We start from the raw sequence: 17,943 nt of genomic DNA, 5'->3' as shown, positions 1-17,943 counted from the left end.
CTTTGTTTGGTTCAGTCGTATGTCATGATGATTTATTTTATTTATTTATTTCATTTTCATTCAAAGAAAAGAAGGATTAAAGCATATCAAATCCAAAATAAAATTCCCATTTTGTCAATTGTCTGTCAATTTGTCTATTTTCAGATTGAGTCCAGAAGTTGTTTTTTCCCCATTTTGCTTATGTCGGTTATGATGATTTAATTTAGTTAAATCATGATGAAAGACCAACCTTGAACTCCCATAATCCCTAATAATTCAGGAGATAAGACTGTAGATTGGAGTGGTGCATAATACATGCTTGAATCTTCACATACATTTGTGATCATCTATGTCCCCTTAACTAAAAGGTTGTCATATTTGTAATTCAGTCTTCCACGTCAGATGCTTATTTGAATTGACCACTTTTTCATAAAAGCTAAATCTGGTATTCTTTAGAATATATTTATTTAGATTTTTATATCAACATTTTTGTGATTTCTGAAAACCGAAAAAGCTCCTCCTTAAGCCCACAAGCTCTTGTCTTCAGAAAATAATATTTAATAACATGAGATGATGTCTACTAGCACTAACGTTCTAACTGTGGATTGAAAATCATACAGTTCTGGTGTTTGGCCCTTCTGCTCACCGTAACCTTTTTAAAGGTTCTACAGTATATAAATAAATAAATAAATATGATATAAGTATGGATGGATGGATGGATTGATTTATTGAGTACCAGTAGGTAAAAATAAATTAAATAAATTCCTTGTATTGGCTTGATCCATCATTGATCACGCCAATACAAGTCAGCAACTACGGTAAGATAAGATAAGATAAGCCTTTATTGTCCACACATGGGGAAATTTCATTGTTGCAACGCAGGTAGATACAGAGGTAGATACAGAGGAAAAGAACAGATAACTTATAGGAAGTTTGAAAAACACTCTCAATAGAAGATCTCTTATAAACAAAAACTCCCATAGACATAACCTCCCATTTCCCAACAAGCGATGGAGGGGAAAAATAATAAATATAAAAATACATAAATAAATAAATACCATTGCATGTGATCACGACAGTAATGGCACATGAATATGTGTCACGACAGTAATTGCACATGAATTGCACAGTAATTGCACATCAATATGACGGAATTGCACATGGTTAAGTCAGTATTGCGAGTGTTCAGGACTAACAGTGTTTGTTATAAAGTCTGACTCCTTCACACAGCGAGGATGGATCAGTCTCTCACTGAAGCTGCTCTCCAGAGCGGACAGAGTGTCCTGCAGAGGGTGAGACTCATGGTCCAGCATAGATGTGAATCTAGCCAGGACCCTTCTGTCTCCCACCTCCTGCACCGAGTTCAGAGCACAGCCCAGGACGGAGCTGGACTTCTTGATGACTTTGTCCAGCCTCTTCCTCTCCCTCTCTGTGATGCTGCTGCTCCAGCAGGCCACACCGTACAGGAGGCCTGATGCCACCACAGAGTCGTAGAAGGTCTTCAGGAGCTCTTCCTGTACAGTGCGTCTGTGTTATGAGTCCAGTCCAGTTTGTGGTTCAGATGAACACCCAGGTACTTGTATGAGTCACTCTCTCAATGTCCCGTCCCTGGATGTTCACTGGTGAGGGGGCAGTGGGGTGGGGTCTGCGGAAATCCACCACCATCTCCTTGGTCTTCCCCGCGTTGATGAGGAGGTGGTTCCGCTGACACCAGTCCACAAAGTCCTGCGCCAGTCCTCTATACTCCGCGTCATCGTCGTCCGTGATGAGTCCGATGATGGCAGAGTCGTCAGAGAACTTCTGCAGGACACAGCTGTCTGTGTCATGTCTGAAGTCTGCAGTGTAGAGGGTGAAGAGAAAGGGCGCGAGGACAGTGCCCTGGGGCGCCCCCACACTGCAGGTCCGAGTGTCAGACACACAGTTCCGGGCTCTCACAAACTGGGGTCGGTCTGCGAGGTAGTCCAGGATCCACTCTGCCAGGTCATACTCCACACCAGCCGTCTCCAGCTTGTCCCTCAGGAGCTGGATGGTGTTGAAGGCGCTGGAAGGATCGAAGAACAGAATCCTCACAGAGCTGCCAGGCTTTTCCAGGTGAGAGAGAGCGCGGTGCAGCAGGGAGATGACGGCGTCCTCCACTCCGATGCCAGGCCGATATGCAAACTGCAGCGGGTCCATGGCTGAGCTCACGGTGGAGCGGAGGTGGTCCAGGACCAGCCGCTCCAGTGTCTTCATCAGGTGAGACGTGAGAGCCACCGGCCTGAAGCTGTTGAGGTCTTTGGCGCGCGGTGTCTTGGGCACAGGTACCAGACAGGAGGTCTTCAGACCTGTGGTACCAGCCTCAGCTTCAGGCTCATGTTGAAGACATGCTCCATAATACATACATAATACAGAAGCCTATTTTTGATAACATAATTGTATGTTGCCCCTTTGAATGAACTCAATGCATACACAAATCGAGTGAGAAATAAATAAACAAACAACAATAATAAGTAAATCAAGATAGCTAAACTACTACAAAAACCTTTTCTTTGTATATGACGGAAATTAAGATTTAAAGTTCTAGTAATATTACTAGTGTTATTATTCATATTATAATAACATACAGCTTTGACGAAGCCAATGATGAGGGAATAAGGCCAAAAGATCAGTCGGTGTTACATAATATGTCCCCTTTAACTGAAAAACAAGTAATATTTATCTTGCATTGGTAATATAACTGCTCCCATTTATTTAATTGTAGTTTTATTTTATCAATATGAAGATATAAAGCTTTTTAAATGTGTCTTTTCTCAATTGAATGACAGTCCCAAGGTATTTTTTTTTTTCAAATGGCTGCTGCTGCTGCTGCGCCATATAATTTCTCTTTATTCAATCATCTACATTTTCTTGCCTTTTCTTCTGACAAAACCATGTGTAAAAAAATCATCCATCACAGTGTGGTTAACTGCAGTGGCCATGGCTTCACAATGAGCAGTTTAAGCCACCAGGCCTGTTAGCAAAATAAATATTCAGTGCAACTGTAAAAGCACCAATTTGTCTTACCTTGAGTTTTCCAACGGCAAGACAAAGCAACAGTGAAGCTCTGAGTAAAACACTTTGATTTAATGACACAGTGTTAAGACATTTGTGGCAGAAAATACAAGTGGATTTATTTTCTTGCTGACAACCAAAATAGCAACAGAAAATGTTAGTGCCAATTGTTAACAAGGTAATAACCTACAACTGTAGTGAATGGAACAGGCTACAGCAGTCACTGGGCTCAAAATCATTCACAAACCACACAGTGTTGTCCTCCTCTAACTTACCTTAAGGCCCAAAATGCAACAGTAGGTATGGGTACTCTACTGTAGGTATTGCATAATTGGACTTCAATTGTCATGTCTCAAACAAAGAGGAGTGTAAGCTACAGGGCCGATGAGGAGTTGCTTTGGGAGGAATTTCTGACAGGACAGTGATGAAAATTGCTAGAAGGATAATGAGTTTGGTCTTTTCAGCTCCTCGTTCCTCGCCTCTTCTCTAATTTCTCTGTGCTTTTAAATGAAATTATCAGCATTTGCAACCATCTTAATGTTTTGTTCTCTCCCATGTCTTTGAGGACGCCTCTCCAAATCATCTCCCTACATGTCGATTTGTTTGTTTGTTTATTCATTATTAAGTGCTCACTCACATAATCCTACAGATTTAAACTAATTCATTAATCGGTTATGGAAAAACTTTAGTTATGTATGTAAGTACTATTCTATGAATCAAGGGATGACCACCAGAAAGGGCGGTGCTGAAGCACTGAATGTTCCCAGCGCATGTGCTTCAACACCGCCCTTCTGGAGGTCAGTAGGGATGAAGTAGTACGATAATTCTATGCAGACTTGGCACAGGCCCAAAGAGTACACCTGCTAATGACCCTGTGTGTCTTTGATGTGATTCAGAAATTCATTCATTCATTTTCTATCGCTTGTTCCCGTTAGGGGTTGCGGGTGACTGGAGCTTATCCCAGTGACTTTGGGCCTTAGGCAGGGTACACCCTGGATAGGGGCCAGCTCGTCACAGGGTTAAAAATACTTTCTTATACACACCAACCTTTTTCTGAAAATAATCAATCCAATGCTGAAACTAGCTCATCAGACACACCTCTCATGTCAAGTCATTAGCATAGGAAATAACAGAGTTACTAATCAACATTTACAGAACAGCCAGTCAGTAATTAAACCAATCAATCATCCATTTGTGGAGCCTTTCTCTTAAGAGTCTTCAAATTATCCAGGCTTGGTACTGGTTCGTTAACCCTTGTGGCTCAATTTATTCTTTCTCTACTCCCTCCTTTTCACTCACTCAGTTTGAACATCCTTTCTCCATCTCGGTCTACCATGTGTTCACATCCCAGAGAGCGAGGAAGTTGGGCCCGGACAAGCATGGAATCAAAGAACTCAAAAAGATCCTTTCTTCCAATTTTCTTTCCTGATGGTATTCGTTTTTTCCCCTGTCTTCCAGCTCCTCCTCCTCCCAACACAGCAACAGAATCAATAAAGTTTGTTGTTGGCAGCTGAAAGTCACTGGACAGGACAGTGTCTCACGCCACACAATGTCTACAAACAATTAAAATCTCAGATGCAGATACAGATGCGCTGCTGAGAGACATATGGTGAGCACTGACAGGAAGATGCACAAGCAAATAAAGAAGGGGGATATTTTGAACCGGTGCAATCATATTTCAAATAAAACACTACCAGAGTTGTGCTATCTCTTGTTACAATGTGTCTCTTACTGCCTCTCCTTTACATAAATACACAGGCAAAAGGCAAATATCCAAGTGGGGTGCACCCCTGGGGCTGCACCGTCTCGTATCGCGGCCGCAGAAATAATCAATTCACACACATCACACGCCTGTGTGTGATTAGTTTTAATATGCTTTTGTCATCGCTTCATACATGTACACAGGAATCTCAATATTCTCATCTCTCACACAAGACACATTATTCACTGGTCGCCCCAAGCTTAACACAAAAGCTAAACAGTAATGACACACGATTACAAGTTAAGGGCTTTTCAAACCGATTAGTCTCCACCAGCAGTTCAATTCTGGCATGTTGTAATGAGTTTGCAAAAGGAATCAGGTGCAGAAAGAGATGGGCTTGGTGCAGACTGGAGAGCACAATAAGGGGTCAATGGAGGGAAAAGGTGGCAGCTGAAACAGCTACATGTTGTTTGGGCAGAACATGTCCCTGTGCCAGGTGGGCAGTACAGTCATGGGACATGAATGAACAATATAAACAGCTGCTAGAAGCCAGACAGAAGATAAAACAATGGCCAACTGGAGACAAACAGGAGATGCAACGCTAATGTTTACTTAGATTAGTCAAGGGTTTTAGAATACCCAAACACCATCTCTGCAAGCAAAATCATTTGGTAAAACTATGACAGAGACCAAACTGTAATAAAAATAAGTGTTGCAGAGTGGAAATCAAAACATAATTTTTTAATCAGAAGTAAAGTCCGTTTGGGTTGAATTGGCAAAAGTGCAAAAGTGCAAACAACAGCTACATTGTGTATTTAGAATGTTTTTTATGGCTATTTGGGACTTAGTTTGTGATATACAGATCCACCATGGGTGGTTTCCTTTATGAAGCCATCAAATGTCACCAAGTCACCACTCAAAATGGTTGGAGAGTTTAAACAAAGCACAATTGATTACAGCATTTTATTGAAACATTATCACTTCATGTTGTTTGGCTCATCAAATACTCCTCTTACATATTAAAATATTAGCACAAAAGCATAGAAACTAATACACATCTGCAGAACAAACAGTGTGCTCATCTTTTTAGTAGATGTCATCCTGCTTCGGAGGGGCTCTGATCTGCGTCAACAATGAAGAGAAACGGGAGGAGTTGGAGTCTTGTATCCACAGCAACCAAAACCTGACAAATCCACTGTGCTCACAGTTTACTCCTGACAGCAGCATCTGTGGGAGCACAGACAGGAATATTTTAGAAATATCCAACAAGAAACATTAGAACCTGGACATACACTGGGTGCTTTGGCTTTTGGTTGCTTTGGAGACATACATTATCCAAGATTAGTCACTCCAAGTCCAACAATGGTCCAAGCATGCAGGCGCACATTAAAGCAGAGAGCTGTAGAGCTAGTTTATTGGGGTAGATTTGAAGGCCTGTAGCGCTTCACACTGGCATACATCTAATTCAGCTAACAGGAAGGCACTGCTAACTAGCTAGTAAAACCAAATCTACACATACATAAAAGGCAAACATAACAACGGTATTTAGCTTGTTAGTTAAATAACTGCCCTTTGTCATTGCATTGCTGGTTGTCATTGCAGTTTAGTCCTGTCCTGCTTCCAAGAGAGGAGAAAAGAAAAAAAAAGATGTAGAATTTGACATAGGTCAATCTTAAAGATCCTTTCTTTGTTATAGCTCTATTGACCAGTGAATTCAAGCACAATATTAGTTTTGTGACACCCATTTATTTATTCTATTACAAAGTCCCTCTAGAAGCATGTAATTATTGTCTCCATTCATGCAAAAACAACATTATTTCCACTCAATTTAGTTATATCAGTTTTATATAATTAGGGCCTCAGCAAAAGTAAACTTAAGCATGTATAATTAAGCTTATTTAGACTTTAAGAGATAAGAGGACCTGGCTTTGGCACAGTTAATCTTTGCTCTATGGTTTATGCTAACAAGCTAACTAATGAGCCAATGATCCATTTAGAAAATTCAACCAAGAAGCCAAACAGAAATTGAAAATTATTAAGATGCTGCACGGTGACAGAGTGGAGAGCACATATGCGCTCTATGTGAGACATCCGCAGCGTTGTGAGTTTGAAACTGATTCTCGACAGTTTGCTGCAATGTCTTTTCCCAATTGTATCCCAATTTCACGCTCCACAGTCCTGTCTAATAAAGCCTAAGGGCCAAAACATCCTTTAAAATAAATAAATAATAATAATAAAGATATTTTATAGGTTGCCAAATGAATATAACTCCTTTTGAGTTATTTAGGCTTACATGTATTGTACATATTAGACTGGTTTGGATGTTTTATCTATCTCTTAAAAGAAAAAAAATCATATTACACCACCAAGTTCCTTAAGGACAAATATAAAGTGGTTCAAGTTTTTCATGTCTAGAATTTATGTCTGTTTGAAAAGGAAAGTCTGAAAGTGCATTTCAACAGCCATAAATCAGGGCTACAGTTGTTTACACGGCCAACATTTTGCTCTTTGTTGTGAGGTTCATTTCACAAATGATTTACTTGGTAACTTTCTTATTGTTTAAGGCCCACAGCAGTAGTAGAAAGGAGCAGCATGAGATGGTCTAGTGCTACGTCTACCTTTAAGTGAGAGGTGAATTTGATTTATCACTGTGGTGAAACAAGACATTAGAGGTTAAAGCTGCAGTTGTAATACCAAAGCTAATTTGAATAATTGAGTGAATGACTGATCATGCATAGAGGCCCAGACTGCTTGGCGTTATAACACTATCAATCACAACTGTAATCAAAACGAATGGCCAAAGTCATCATGTCAAAGCTGTGGGCCACATCAAAATTTACGTATTTGCTAAACTTTAATCAGCCACTCAGGTCAATCTGCAATGATGGAACGAGCCCATTATAGAGTAGTTTGAATCCTGTTAAAGAACATATTTGTCTTAAACTGATGTTTATTTTGAATATATTTTTATTTTCTAAAAACTATTTTAAAGTCTACTCTTGCAATTACGGTATATAATATAGAATCCACTGCAGACCATGCTTTTACCTCTTGTTCAATTACACGTCTCTATTCTTCATTCTGAAGGAGCATGAAAAAGAAACACATTGCTCAAACTACAATTACAATGATAATAATAAAAAGGAATTTCACATAGGATCTATTTTTATTTTTTTGTGTTTTATGGAAACCACAGGAGTCACAAATATATTCTATGGGTATTTGCAAGTTTCAAGTAAGTCTTTGGCTTCAAGTCCAAGTCAAACAAGGCTCTGGGAAATGGATATTAGAAATGATCAATGTTGGAAATGTAAAAATGCCCCAGGTACTTTGATTTCCTTGGGATTACCCTTTATGCAGGGCTGATTACTATGTTTCACCCACACAGTGTCTGCTGGGGACAAGTGGCAAGTACCTATTTTTTAAGCATACCTGTCTTTCAAGTAATGCATACTGGACTTATGACTTGGGCTTGGTTATTTCTGAATACGTGGAAGAAAGCAGGGACTCCAACAGTGAGAGTACAATAGGTAATTGATGTATGAGCATAGCCTGTTTATTGGATGTAAAACAAGTGTGGTTTTGACATTTTATTGTTCTAATGACCTCATATTTGGGAATGAGAAGCATGTGCAATAGCAGCAATGAAGACATGCTGTTTATCGCACCACTCTGTAACTAAAATGAGTGGAGCTGAATGTGTGAACAGAGTGAGCGAGAGGGAGACTCACCAGCGGGGAAGTACAGTGGGAGGCTGTGTAGGTACAAGTCTTTATCCGTCGGAAGGAAGACACAGAAGATGACTCTGTCCAGCTGAAACACACTCGTTTTTTATTAACAACACATGCAATAAACAGCCGCAGTGAGGGAACAATGGAACACAGAGCCTCACAAAGATAGCTCCTAATGCGTCACTCCATTAGTTAGCTATTAGCGTCCCATTATGATCATGACATAGAGCCTATTAAAGTGGCTTGGACAAAGTGCTTTAGAAGTAACAGTATCTTTTTACATGGAATAGGACAGAGACTGATGTAAAATGGATTTCATGTGAACTAGTTTGAGCACAGCCTGTTCCTTTTTCATATATTCAGAGCACATTGTATGGAAATTAGCCACTTGTTCGCTCCTTATTTCAGTAGAAACCACAGTAGTGAGCTCCCTCCAGACAAATCAAAGTCATAAAGATAATAGGTTTCAAATAATATTAAGACACTGACCAAGTGAGTGCAGTTATTATGCAACAATAAACACTTTTTATACTCAAGCTTGTTGTCCACAGTATATTTACATTTTAAATAATGGCCCTCCCATTGCTACGCAGCCTGATGATAAAACTTAGTGGGCAACTGTTACACTGGGTAAAGCTGAACTGTATTCACTTATTTAGATCTGTTTGTTTAATACTTTGCCATCACTTTGTGCTGTGTTGGAGGCAGACAGGTACAACAGCCAATTTGCCCCATTCTCAGCCTTGGCTTCTGCACAATTACTAAGCTTCATCAGAAAATGGGGACATGTGGAAACAGAAGACATAGAAATATGTGGTACATAACTACATTCTCTGGGCTGAGTTTGGACGTATTAAACTTTGTTGGATTTGTCTACACTTGCACCATTTTGCAGCCAGCGACATTCAGATTAAAGCGAGACGAGAGAGATGCAAGGTTCGATAAGATGGTAGATGGAAACAAATTGTATTTATTCATGCACTGCTTTTTCATGTAATAACCTGCATATTAGCCTATCTTTTAGCAATATAACTGTCCTGCTTAAACAATGCAAAGCTAGAGGTCTTAAAGTGACAATGACTGAAAATGAATTAGTAAAATATGATAATTCTCCATCCCTAGTGTATTGACTATGCTTGCAAGGAGCCTAGTCATTTTATTTAGTTTGGTTTCATGAATAAATCATTTATTAGGCCCGAGCGCCACAAACTGGCGAGAGGCCTATTAATCTCGTAAGGCCGTGCGAAGCAAAATCGAGATCCCATATAAAGCACTCATTTGCCCTAAGTAGCTGGCCAATAAGTTCCCCATCTCTTGCATGTTCCGTGTATATAAGCATGTAATGCAAAAATTGAACATTATTACTGTATAGAGGGCCAAAAACACAAAGTGGGCGGAGCCCACTCAAAATTTACGAAAGTACCCGTCAGTGACCAGGGACCCACACCATGAGGTAGGAAAGCGCGAGCGCTTTCCGAAAATGTATAGTTTATGATATTTGAAAAATGGGAAACATTGTTTTCGCATCGGAATATTTAGGCCCGAGCCCCAGCAGGGCGGAGGGCCTATTGCTCCCGCATGTTTGGTACCCCGTCGCCCCTGGCAAGTACAGTGAACTAGCCCATGCCGAAGGCATGGATCATGCATACTTACTCCTGCTATGACAGAAATAGTCAACAATTAGTGAATGGGCGAAGCGCTGCATTCCTTCAAAAACCCTCCTGGCATCGTCCCGTATGCGAGAATCCATGCCGCAGGCATGGGCCATGCTTGTATCTGCTCAAATCAATGGAAGTCTATGGGGAGTGGGCGGGGCATCCCGACGGAATAGGGAGTGACGAGCGCGTAAGCGCTCGTAATGATGATTCCACCCCATGGCGGCATCGGGAAGGCTTAGAGCTTTCAAACGATGTAAAATTTGTTGTTATAGTGGAAACGGCTATATTGTTTTTGCTAAAAATATTATTATTATTAGGCCCGAGCCCCAGCAGGGCGGAGGGCCTATTGCTCCCGCAACGCTGCCGAAGGCAGCGTTGCAACTGTCTGACCAAACATGCGGGCGCAGCCCGCATGTTTGGTGCCCCGTCGCCCCTGGCAAGTACAGTGAACTAGCCCATGCCGAAGGCATGGATCATGCATACTTACTCCTGCTATGACAGAAATAGTCAACAATTTGTGAATGGGCGTAGCCCATTCACAAATTGTTGACAACAGCAGCGCGAAGCGCTGCATTCCTCCAAAAACCCTCCTGGCATCGTCCCGTACGCGAGAATCCATGCCGCAGGCATGGGCCAGGCTTGTTTCTGCTCAAATCAATGGAAGTCTATGGGGAGTGGGCGGGGCATCCCGACGAAATAGGGAGTGACGAGCGCGTAAGCGCTCGTAATGATGATTCCACCCCATGGCGGCATGGGGAAGGCTTAGAGCTTTCAAACGATGTATAATTTGTTGTTATAGAAAAAACGGCTATATTGTTTTTGCTAAAAATATTATTATTTTTATTTTTATTATTAGGCCCGAGCCCCAGCAGGGGGAGGGCCTATTGCTCCCGCAACGCTGCCGAAGGCAGCGTTGCAACTGTCTGACCAAACATGCGGGCGCAGCCCGCATGTTTGGTACCCCGTCGCCCCTGGCAAGTACAGTGAACTAGCCCATGCCGAAGGCATGGATCATGCATACTTACTCCTGCTATGACAGAAATAGTCAACAATTAGTGAATGGGCGTAGCCCATTCACTAATTGTTGACAACAGCAGCGCGAAGCGCTGCATTCCTCCAAAAACCCTCCTGGCATCGTCCCGTACGCGAGAATCCATGCCGCAGGCATGGGCCATGCTTGTATCTGCTCAAATCAATGGAAGTCTATGGGGAGTGGGCGGGGCATCCCGACGGAATAGGGAGTTACGCGCTCGTAATGATGATTCCACCCCATGGCGGCATCGGGAAGGCTTAGAGCTTTCAAACGATGTATCATTTGTTGTTATAGTAAAAACGGCTGTATTGTTTTTGCTAAAAATATTATTATTATTATTATTATTATTATTATTTTTCTTGTTCTTCTTCAGCGCTTTGATCTCTAATTTGACCCCCTGAACATGCTCAAAAACTCACCAAACTTTGCCCAAAATTCAGAATCGGCGAAAAATTTTATTTTTTCTGGGCCATTTTTTTTTTCGTTAAAAAATGGCGCGACAGCGCCACCGACAAAAGTCAAAATACATTGCGCCTATGGGAGACGCCCCGAGGTCAACTTTGGCGTAAAGCTACGAAATTCGGGACACGCATTCCTCTCGTGAGGATAAACAAAAAAAATCATTGTGGCCACGCCCCCAAACTTACCCTATGGCCGCCATCTTCCTTTGAAAATGAAAACAAGCTGAGTTAGCCATTTTGTTTACGTCAAACTTTGACGAACTCCTCCTAGGGCGTTTTGCCCACCGACTTCAAAATCGGCGTACGTCCTCTGGACAAGTGGGGCATCTAAAGTTATTCAATTTTTTGAGATACCTTTTACGGTCTGTGTGCGGCGCAGCCGCAAAGTTGGACAACTTATTTTGGAATATTGCAGGTCTAAAAATTGCTCCCATTTGATCAAAACCAGTCCGATTAGGACCAAATTTGAATCAGTTGTTAAACTTTCTAGTTTGGACCAGTTTAGGCTGACAAAATTGAAATGGCAGTGATAGCGCCCCCTACAGAGTGACCTTTAAATTAACATTGAAGGTCAAAAATTAGTTTTACCAAAATTGTCTAAACTTTACCCAAAATTCTATTTTGCCGTCCCGATCACAAAAGCCAATCACAAAAATGCCTAAATTTTTACGCCGTAGTCGTAGCGATGACAGAAACCTCCCATGTTATCCCTATGGGAAAACCACAAAATCTCTCAAATTACCACATTTTTATGTTTTACACTTTAACGAAGTCCTCCTAGTGCGTTTTGCCCACCAACCTCAAAATCGGTGTACGTCCTCTAGACAAGTGGTGTATCTAAAGTTATCCAAATTTTAAGGATAACTTTTACGGTCTTTGTGCGACGGAGCCGCAAACGTTTCCCAGAATTCTGACTATTTGGCCTTCAGAGTGGCCTATAAACAATAGAGTTTTTCCAAATGACATGATATTTTGAACGAAATTCTAATTTGCCATCCTGATCATACAAGTATGAGAGCCAAAGTCATATTTTGTACGGCGTAACCGTAGCGTTGACAGAAACATCCCATGTTATCCTTATGGGAAAATCGTAGAATCGCTCAAATCACCACATTTTTACGCTTCACACTTTAACAAACTCCTCCTAGGGCGATTGTCCGATCAAGTTCATATTTGGAGAATATCATCTACACAAGCGGGGCATCAAAACTTACCCATATTTTGATTCTAAGTGCTACGGTCTCTGTGTGGCGGACCCGCAAATATATGTCAGAAATGGGAAAACAGCGAAATCTCTAAAATCACCACATTTTTACGCTTCACACTTTAACGAACTCCTCCTAGGCCGATTGCCCGATCAAGCTCATATTTGGGGAAAATCCTCTACACAAACGGGGCATCAAAAGTTATCCATATTTTGATTTTAAGTGGTACGGTCTCTGTGCCGTGGAGCTGCAAATATACTGTCACAAATGGGAAAAACGCAAAATCCTTGAAATGTTCACATTTACGCTTCACACTTTAACAAACTCCTCCGTGGGCAATAGCTCGATCAAGCTTTACTTTGGGAAAAATCATCTACACAAGCGCGGCATCAAAAGTTATCCATATTTTTATTCCAAGTGCTACGGTCTCTGTGCGGCGGCGCAGCAAATTTGACTGACACTTGTGTTCATTTGCACTGGATTGGCCATGTCCAATGTGTCGCCGTCTGTCAAGTTCTTTTTTTATTCAACACACAATAAGGGCGCCATCTTTATCAAGTCAAAAGCGCAGAGTCGGAAGGCCGGCGGCCCGCGAGGGCCGTTGGATGCCGCTTGCGGCTTTAATTTTTCTTGTTCTTCTTCAGCGCTTTGATCTCTAATTTGACCCCCTGAACATGCTCAAAAACTCACCAAACTTTGCCCAAAATTCAGAATCGGCGAAAAATTTTATTTTTTCTGGGCCATTTTTTTTTCCGTTAAAAAATGGCGCGACAGCGCTACCGACAAAAGTCAAAATACATTGCGCCTATGGGAGACGCCCCGAGGTCAACTTTGGCGTAAAGCTACGAAATTCGGAACACGCATTCCTCTCGTGAGGACAAACAAAAAAAATCATTGTAGCCACGCCCCCAGACTTACCCTATGGCCGCCATCTTCCTTTGAAAATGAAAACACGCTGTGTTAGCCATTTTGTTCACGTCAAACTTTGACGAACTCCTCCTAGGGCGTTTTGCCCACCAACTTCAAAATCGGCGTACGTCCTCTGGACAAGTGGGGCATCTAAAGTTATCCAATTTTTTGAGATACCTTTTACGGTCTGTGTGCGGCGCAGCCGCAAAGTTGGACAACTTATTTTGGAATATTGCAGATCTAAAAATTGCTCCCATTTGATCAAAACCAGTCCGATTAGGACCAAATTTGAATCAGTTGTTAAACTTTCTAGTTTGGACCAGTTTAGGCTGACAAAATTGAAATGGCCGCGATAGCGCCCCCTACAGAGTGACCTTTAAATTAACATTGAAGGTCAAAAATTAGTTTTACCAAAATTGTCTAAACTTTACCCAAAATTCTATTTTGCTGTCCCGATCACAAAAGCCAATCACAAAAATGCCTAAATTTTTACGCCGTAGTCGTAGCGATGACAGAAACCTCCCATGTTATCCCTATGGGAAAACCACAAAATCTCTCAAATTACCACATTTTTATGTTTTACACTTTAACGAAGTCCTCCTAGTGCGTTTTGCCCACCAACCTCTAAATCGCTGTACGTCCTCTAGACAAGTGGTGCATCTAAAGTTATCCAAATTTTAAGGATAACTTTTACGGTCTCTGTGCGACGGAGCCGCAAACGTTTCCCAGAATTCTGACTATTTGGCCTTCAGAGTGGCCTATAAACAATAGAGTTTTTCCAAATGACATGATTTTTTGAACAAAATTCTAATTTGCCATCCTGATCACAAAAGTATGAGAGCCAAAGTCATATTTTGTACGGCGTAACCGTAGCGATGACAGAAATATCCCATGTTATCCTTATGGGAAAATCGCAGAATCGCTCAAATCACCACATTTTTACGATTCACACTTTAATGAACTCCTCCTAGGGCGATTGTCCGATCAAGTTCATATTTGGAGAAAATCATCTACACAAGCGGGGCATCAAAAGTTATCCATATTTTGATTCTAAGTGCTACGGTCTCTGTGTGGCGGACCCGCAAATATATGTCAGAAATGGGAAAACAGCGAAATCTCTAAAATGACCACATTTTTACGCTTCACACTTTAACGAACTCCTCCTAGGGCGATTGCCGGATCAAGCTCATATTTGGGGAAAATCATCTACACAAGCGGGGCATCAAAAGTCAGTCATATTTTGATTTTAAGTGGTACGGTCTCTGTGCCGTGGAGCTGCAAACATACTGTCACAAATGGGAAAACGCCAAATCTTTGAAATGTTCAAATTCATGCTTCACACTTTAACAAACTCCTCCGTGGGCAATAGCTCGATCAAGCTTTACTTTGGGAAATATCATCTACACAAGCGGCGCATCAAAAGTTATCCATATTTATATTCTAAGTGCTACGGTCTCTGTGCGGCGGCGCAGCAAATTTGACTGACACTTGTGTTCATTTGCACTGGATTGGCCATGTCCAATGTGTCCCCGTCTGTCAAGTTCTTTTTTAATTGAACACACAATAAGGGCGCCATCTTTATCAAGTCGAAAGCGCAGAGTCGGAAGGCCGGCGGCCCGCGAGGGCCGTTGGATGCCGCTTGCGGCTTTAATTTTTATTATTATTTTTCTTGTTCTTCTTCAGCGCTTTGAGCTCTAATTTGCCCCCCTGAACATGCTCAAAAACTCACCAAACTTTGCCCAAAATTCAGAATCGGCGAAAAATTTTATTTTTTCTGGGCCATTTTTTTTTTCGTTAAAAAATGGCGCGACAGCGCCACCGACAAAAGTCAAAATACATTGCGCCTATGGGAGACGCCCCGAGGGAGACGCCCCGAGGTCAACTTTGGCGTAACGCTACGAAATTCGGGACACGCATTCCTCTCGTGAGGACAAACAGAAAAAATCATTGTGGCCACGCCCCCAGACTTACCCTATGGCCGCCATCTTCCTTTGAAAATGAAAACACGCTGTGTTAGCCATTTTGTTCACGTCAAACTTTGACGAACTCCTCCTAGGGCGTTTTGCCCACCGACTTCAAAATCGGCGTACGTCCTCTGGACAAGTGGGGCATCTAAAGTTATTCAATTTTTTGAGATACCTTTTACGGTCTGTGTGCGGCGCAGCCGCAAAGTTGGACAACTTATTTTGGAATATTGCAGATCTAAAAATTGCTCCCATTTGATCAAAACCAGTCCGATTAGGACCAAATTTGAATCATTTGTTAAACTTTCTAGTTTGGACCAGTTTAGGCTGACAAAATTGAAATGGCAGTGATAGCGCCCCCTACAGAGTGACCTTTAAATTAACATTGAAGGTCAAAAATTAGTTTTACCAAAATTGTCTAAACTTTACCCAAAATTCTATTTTGCCGTCCCGATCACAAAAGCCAATCACAAAAATGCCTACATTTTTACGCCGTAGTCGTAGCGATGACAGAAACCTCCCATGTTATCCCTATGGGAAAACCACAAAATCTCTCAAATTACCACATTTTTATGTTTTACACTTTAACGAAGTCCTCCTAGTGCGTTTTGCCCACCAACCTCAAAATCGGTGTACGTCCTCTAGACAAGTGGTGTATCTAAAGTTATCCAAATTTTAAGGATAACTTTTACGGTCTTTGTGCGACGGAGCCGCAAACGTTTCCCAGAATTCTGACTATTTGGCCTTCAGAGTGGCCTATAAACAATAGAGTTTTTCCAAATGACATGATATTTTGAACAAAATTCTAATTTGCCATCCTGATCATAAAAGTATGAGAGCCAAAGTCATATTTTGTACGGCGTAACCGTAGCGTTGACAGAAACATCCCATGTTATCCTTATGGGAAAATCGTAGAATCGCTCAAATCACCACATTTTTACGCTTCACACTTTAACAAACTCCTCCTAGGGCGATTGTCCGATCAAGTTCATATTTGGAGAATATCATCTACACAAGCGGGGCATCAAAACTTACCCATATTTTGATTCTAAGTGCTACGGTCTCTGTGTGGCGGACCCGCAAATATATGTCAGAAATGGGAAAACAGCGAAATCTCTAAAATCACCACATTTTTACGCTTCACACTTTAACGAACTCCTCCTAGGCCGATTGCCCGATCAAGCTCATATTTGGGGAAAATCATCTACACAAACGGGGCATCAAAAGTTATCCATATTTTTATTCCAAGTGCTACGGTCTCTGTGCCGTGGAGCTGCAAATATACTGTAGCAAATGGGAAAAACGCCAAATCCTTGAAATGTTCACATTTACGCTTCACACTTTAACAAACTCCTCCGTGGGCAATAGCTCGATCAAGCTTTACTTTGGGAAAAATCATCTACACAAGCGGGGCATCAAAAGTTATCCATATTTTTATTCCAAGTGCTACGGTCTCTGTGCGGCGGCGCAGCAAATTTGACTGACACTTGTGTTCATTTGCACTGGATTGGCCATGTCCAATGTGTCGCCGTCTGTCAAGTTCTTTTTTTTATTCAACACACAATAAGGGCGCCATCTTTATCAAGTCAAAAGCGCAGAGTCGGAAGGCCGGCGGCCCGCGAGGGCCGTTGGATGCCGCTTGCGGCTTTAATTTTTCTTGTTCTTCTTCAGCGCTTTGATCTCTAATTTGACCCCCTGAACATGCTCAAAAACTCACCAAACTTTGCCCAAAATTCAGAATCGGCGAAAAATTGTATTTTTTCTGGGCCATTTTTTTTTTCGTTAAGAAATGGCGCGACAGCGCCACAGACAAAAGTCAAAATACATTGCGCCTATGGGAGACGCCCCGAGGTCAACTTTGGCGTAAAGCTACGAAATTCGGGACACGTATTCCTCTCGTGAGGACAAAAAAAAAATATTATTGTGGCCACGCCCCCAGACTTACCCTATGGCCGCCATCTTCCTTTGAAAATGAAAACAAGCTGAGTTAGCCATTTTGTTTACGTCAAACTTTGACGAACTCCTCCTAGGGCGTTTTGCCCACCGACTTCAAAATCGGCGTACGTCCTCTGGACAAGTGGGGCATCTAAAGTTATCCAATTTTTTGAGATACCTTTTACGGCCTGTGTGCGGCGCAGCCGCAAAGTTGGACAACTTATTTTGGAATATTGCAGATCTAAAAATTGCTCCCATTTGATCAAAACCAGTCCGATTAGGACCAAATTTGAATCAGTTGTTAAACTTTCTAGTTTGGACCAGTTTAGGCTGACA

General features: G+C 41.7%; 1 protein-coding gene across 1 annotated transcript in view; it reads right to left on the bottom strand.

The window, feature by feature from the left end:
* Positions 1-4,857: 4,857 nt before the first annotated feature.
* macrod1 (mono-ADP ribosylhydrolase 1) overlaps positions 4,858-17,943 on the bottom strand; it is a 102,001-nt gene continuing 88,915 nt past the window's right edge. The window contains exons 10-11 of the mRNA XM_072437665.1: positions 8,443-8,524; positions 4,858-5,938 (exon numbers count right to left, since the gene is read on the bottom strand). Coding sequence (XP_072293766.1) covers positions 5,913-5,938; positions 8,443-8,524 — 108 coding nt within the window. The 3' untranslated portion in view covers positions 4,858-5,912. The remainder of the gene's footprint in view (positions 5,939-8,442; positions 8,525-17,943) is intronic.

This window comes from Eucyclogobius newberryi, unplaced genomic scaffold (assembly GCF_026437365.1).
Source record: "Eucyclogobius newberryi isolate DKJ021-1_F unplaced genomic scaffold, fEucNew1.0.hap1 SCAF_11, whole genome shotgun sequence".
Lineage (NCBI taxonomy): Eukaryota > Metazoa > Chordata > Actinopteri > Gobiiformes > Gobiidae > Eucyclogobius > Eucyclogobius newberryi.
The sequence above is the reverse complement of the archived record's forward strand: the minus strand, read 5'-3'. Positions and strand labels throughout refer to the sequence as shown.